The sequence below is a fragment of the Diabrotica undecimpunctata genome, chromosome 4, assembly GCF_040954645.1.
Source record: "Diabrotica undecimpunctata isolate CICGRU chromosome 4, icDiaUnde3, whole genome shotgun sequence".
NCBI lineage: Eukaryota > Metazoa > Arthropoda > Insecta > Coleoptera > Chrysomelidae > Diabrotica > Diabrotica undecimpunctata.
Window position 1 is genome coordinate 87,019,161 of NC_092806.1, and position 6,000 is coordinate 87,025,160.

The 6,000-nt window shown below is 32.4% G+C and overlaps 1 protein-coding gene across 1 annotated transcript in view; it reads right to left on the reverse strand.

Moving 5' to 3' along the window:
- The window catches only part of sws (patatin like phospholipase domain containing sws), a 1,321,526-nt gene that overhangs the window by 283,066 nt on the left and 1,032,460 nt on the right, over positions 1 to 6,000 (reverse strand). Inside the window, exon 17 of the mRNA XM_072529876.1 lies at positions 5,817 to 6,000. This exon is cut by the window's right edge and continues 3 nt beyond it. Within this exon, the coding sequence (XP_072385977.1) occupies positions 5,817 to 6,000 (184 nt within the window). The remainder of the gene's footprint in view (positions 1 to 5,816) is intronic.

Consider the following 6,000-nt stretch of genomic DNA (forward strand, 5'->3'; position numbering starts at 1 on the left):
GTCTAAACCTGAAGATGCAGTGCTGCTATTGCTGTCATTATCTTCACCACCTGGTGTAATTATAATTGGCTCTAGTAAAACTTTTATATAAGTGTCAAGTTCCCACATACGATGTTCTTCTTTAATTATGTGGCCTATACATTTAGCCCATTTCTCTGGAGTTACATGGAGGATTGCTTGAATCAAAAGTTTCTTAATTTCGTTTAATTTGAACGTTTTGTTATTGCGTGCTACTTCTCCTTTCACTTGCTCCCAGATAAGTTCAATGGGATTAAGTTCGCAATGATAAGGTGGTAGACGCAGAAACTTGACACCATAATCTTTTGCAGTTTCATCTACAGCATATTTAGATATTCAATTTTCCTTAACCGTGCAATGTCAAGGAGCTAAATTTTGAGCATTGATTCTTCGTATGCAATCCCCTTTTCTGTAAGCCATTGTTGAATCCTCCCTTTCAATTTCTTTAATAATCACCTGTTTTTTTCGACTCAAATTGAAGAAAACCATCATCAAGAAACCCTGTATCACTTCCTATATGGGTGATGATTAAACGCCGTCCCTTTCCTGATGGAGCTTTTAATCCTGTATATCAGCCTTCTATAAATGCTTCGCGTTTACTTTTGACATTTAAATCTGGCCAAACTTTTCCAACTGTATGACCTTTTCCAACCTGGTTAATCCAGGTTTCATCCAAATAATATATTTTGCATCCAGTGCTGCGAATTTTTCGTATTTCTTCTAAATATTTTCTTCTCCACAGAATAATTTCATTTTTTTCTAATAGCATACTTTTTCTGTTGCGTTTTACGTATCGAAAGTTCATTTCGTGCATGGTCCTGATTAGACCCTACGAGATATCTTGGGTAAAGAGTCATCATTTTCGAGCTCTTGAGAAATTTTTTTCAGTGTTGGAATTTCACTCCGAAAATAAAATGAATGAATTTTTCGACGTATAATATTCCTTGTCTCGTCATCCAAAACAATGCTTTTCCTACCTCTAGTTTTACCTTTTTCTTGCTTTTCCGATGTATTTTTAAGTACACGATAAATACAGCTAACGGATACTTTTGTTAAACTGCTACAAATGTCGACCGCTTGGCTAACGTTTAATGCCATTTTTCTGCCGACAATTCCTTCATAAACGTTTCGTATCATTACCTTCTCTTCGGACGTTAACATTTTCCGTCTCTTTTGCGGCTTTTCATTCTTGAATCAACATCAGAATTTTGCTGTCTTCTCTTGGAACAACTCGGTTTTTTCGTCCATTGTATTTCAATAAACAGGATATATACTATATATACAATAATTTCAAAGAATATAACTAAATATTTACTATAAAACGAGAATTTATAACACTCTTATTATCAATAACACGTTTTATCAATACTACAATACAGTATTGATAAAACAGTATTGACAACAATAAGTTTACAAACTTATCACATAAAATATACTCATAAAAACACATGCACTATTACCCAATTTAGAAACACCAATGTTTTCTTCGTTCAGTTCTTCGGCAAAAAATAATAAAAACTAGTTTTACTGCATGTCTGATCCGAATTGTAAAACCGAGTTCCCTCGCTAATTCCAACATTGCCAAACGATTGAAAAATAATGTTTTAAAATATCGATTTTTATTTTATAAATTTAAATACGTAACGAAACGGAACATATAAATAAAATTTATTTTATTACAATTTTGTGCTTAATTTTTACTATTGAAAAAATCATGTTTTTTGGTATTTTTATGACGGTAATAATCGCTGCGTGGAAGAATACAGGTTTTGTATGACCATAATTACTACTTGTGAACAAGATTTGGCTACACTCTACGACAACTCCTGGTCAGTTTTTCTATAGAGAAGCACAAATAAATATACTACTTTATATATTCTGTAATTTCTTATGAGGAAACGCAAATTGCAATCGAGAAAACAGGCAGTTTTCGATGGCCGCTGTGTACATTTAAATTTGAGGATATTCCGCGTTTAAAACTATGATATCACTCTTCTGAATTGAGGGTTTCTACTTTATTTATTTACAGCTTTATCAGGAGTACACTGTAAAACAATTTTAACATTACAAAAAAGGCGTACAAATACATTTTAAAAAACACTTATTTTATACACATAGAAAAAACAAAGATTTTTATTAGAGACCATTTTACCTGATAATCCTACGTATTTATATATATATATATATATATATATATATATATATATTTATATATATATATATATATATATATATATGTATATATATATAAATATATACATATAAATTAAGGAACACTCGAAGAAGAGTGGTGGGTTTTTCGGTCAAAGTGGAGAAATAAAAGACAAAGAAGGTGGCTACTTCATCTATTTATTGAAGACGTTTCGCTTCCTAATCAGAAAGCATCATCAGTTCATCTTAAAAAGATATGTAGCAGTCATTAAAGATATTAAATGTGTAAAGAAGCTTATGATAATGGACATTATAATATTATGTTGTATAGACAATTAATTGGAACTGAATACAGTTTACAAATTAACTAAACTTAGCACAGCAAAAGACATGTGGTAATGGTACATGTATATAAAAAATATGTGAAAAAACTAGTAAAAAAACATTAAATTACAGAGTACCAAAAAGATCATACGATGCACTTCCAACAGTATATTATTAGTTAAATTTGATTTTAACTTTAGGTAACATTATTAACCTTCGTCTTCCCACGTCGGTAAAATTACGTGGAGTCCCATGTGGGTTCCATTTGTACCCCAGAGAAAAAAATGCGTATATTTAATTTTTATTATAAGAAAATAAAATAAAATCTTAACTTAATACATTTTTATTACATCAAAGGGTATATCGAACAAAAAAATAATTTTCATCATTAATTAAATTAACTGTAGGAATAAAAAATAAATCTTAGGACCGAAAACTAGTCTGAAGTTTCTTGGCATCGGATGCAAATTACTTCCTTGATATGGTGTTCTGCACATGAAAAATTTTTACACTGCTTACAAAATTGCCTTGATTTACGATCTTTATTTCGACTACATAAGTAGCAACGTCCACTTGAAGATCATTCACAGGCTGCTTCCATTTGCATCTTCACCAACGCCAACTCTGGAACGACATCTTGCATGTACTGCTTCAACGTCTTACTTAAACTTAATATTTTCTCCTAGATTTAGTAAAAAATTACGTCTATCATCTTTTTCTCTAGATGAATCTGGGTACTTGATACACCATAAGATGTAAGCGTTCAGGCCAGAAATATTCAATATTTGGCCAAACCCTGCTTTTGGCCATCGGTTGCATATCCTACGAGCAGAGTATTGCTTTACCATCTTATCTGTGGTATCTACTGCACCTTGTGTATGATTATAGTGCAGTATAATATCTGGCGTGTTATTTAATGTTTCATCGGCAATAGCATCATCATGATGTTCAGTGAATAATAAATAACCAATTTGCCTTTGCTGGTAACATAAGAAACCATAGTATGGTCTTTCGAAAAAGCAAACAAACTAGAATGAACAAGCTTGAATGATTTGAGTAGCAACTCGTTGGAAATACATGCTTTATTTTTACGCAGAGTACCACATCGGCTTAGTTCTTTTTTTGATAGTTTTTCGGCCAGTGGTAAGCTTGTAAAAAAATTATCTGTAGTTATGCCATACCCAAAACCAAGTGGCTCAATAAAGCCAAGGACAACTCTTTCACCTTGATTTTTTTCGGGTGCGTTATTCTTTTTTCCAGATAAACTTGTAAATTCATACTGTAAGCATTTTCGCTGTCTGCCATCGCCCAAATCTTTAAGCCATATTATCAGGCTTGCTTTTCATGTACACACGAAAAGGGCATCGCCCTCGGAATGAAACTAATTTTCATCTTGATAAGATGCGGCCCAGGTGAATATGCCATAGTACAATTTTTCACAAAAGTATCGAACACCTCTCTAATAGGTGCGAGTTTATCATGCGCTTTACGCTCAGCTCTGGTAGAATAGTCATTGAAACGAATAGATGCTATAAGCAACCCAAATCTATTACGTGACATACTTGCTCAACACATGACAACATTTTTTGGGGCTCTTTTGTAGCTTGAAGTGCTCCTTGAATAAGCAGAAGTCCTAAATAAGCGCGAATCTCTATATGATCAGTTAGCTGCAAGTACGTGCTGGTTTATTTGGATTTGTTTCGTTCAATTTGTTTATTATCTAAAAAAAATTACCCATGACATTACAATCCGTTTATGTCCTATTACCTATCAACAATAAGAATAAAATAACTGAAACATATTACAAAAAATTCGAATTTGATGATTTGTAAGATGCAATTTGATAAATAGTTATTATCAAATGAAGATATTTACCTGTTCGGCTCTATTATTTGTTTGAAGTTCTATGATTCCTAAATGATCATCTGAGAAAAACAACGAAAATGCTTTAATTCTAGTCGTAAATTCTAACTATACTCACTACGTATAGTTTCTAGACCTGCTTGTTTCTTCAAAATATTTTTTACAATTCTTCGTGTCTGAGGATAAGGTATTTTTGACCAATGCATAGCATCTTTATATATATACGATGGATTGACAGGCTCTTCTTTTACGTTTGCTTGGTTTGTAATTTGCTGAACATTTTCATTATCGGCTTCAATGACTTCAGACAATTTTTAATGATTTCTGGCTCCATTTCACTATCTTCGCCTTCAGAGAACACTATGATATTATCTTCCAATTCATTGTCAGACTCCGTAAACATAAGTCGCTCTAATTCGGCTTTAGGTAATCCTTTTGGCATTTTCAAAGTACGGCGGATGCAAAAGCCAACACTATACTATAACAAAATCGAAGTAAAAATATACTAGTACTTACCGCTACGACGCGACAGGGAAACTAAATACGTGTATTATAACCATCGCATTTCGTTCAATGTTTTGTTCTTAGAGTTGCGACATTCGCGTAGTAATTTGCAAAGCCACCGATAATACAGATGACACAGATTCCCACGCGGGGTACGAATGTACCCCAATCCGATCATAATTTATTTGTTTTTAATGTGAAACATCGTTACTGATTTTATGAATAGGATATTATTTGCAATACCCTAATGGACACAAAATAAAATTAGCCAAACAAAACAGCCGCTAATTTTAAAAATATTACAAAAAATGTGTATCTGGGGTACAGCTGTACCCCACCCGGTAAGACGAAGGTTAAAATTGAATTATAGAGATATTTAAAAAAAATATATAATGAAGTTACCACTCTTAAGCTTCTCAGTCGCTGTCGGTGAAATGCCATGCAGTCCAGTTTGTTAATTTGTAAACTGTACCTAGTTTTAATTTATTTGTATATACAACTTGATCTCAAAATGTCCATTGTCGTAAGCTTTTTCACACATTTAATATCATTGACTGCTACATGTCTCTTTAAGGTAACACACATGTAATACACTTTTCTATGGATGTTTGATTTTTCATATTGTTCTTTTTAGATGAACTGATGATGCTTTCTGATTAGAAAGCGAAACGTCTTCAATAAATAGATGAAGTAGCCACCTTCTTTGTCTTTTATTTCTCCACTTTGACCGAAAAACCCACCACTCCTCGAGTGTTCCTTAATTTATATTGGATTGACGGTCGTACTCCTTTTCTCGATATATATATATATATATATATATATATATATATATATATATCGAGAAAAGGAGTACGACCGTCAATAGATATATATATATATATATATATATATATATATATATATATATATATATATATATAGCACTTTTTTATCAGAAATAGAAACAAATGACTCACCGTGTGAATGGATCCTCATGCAAGATGAAGTAATATCAGTAGTGACAGTAAAATAAGGCAACCACAAATCTTCTATGTACGTGTCGGACAAGGTACTTTTTATCGTATGATTAAAATCTTTACCGCTAAACATGGACGTCATTGGATAAGTAAGGTCTAAAATTTGACGCCACCACTGAGTCAT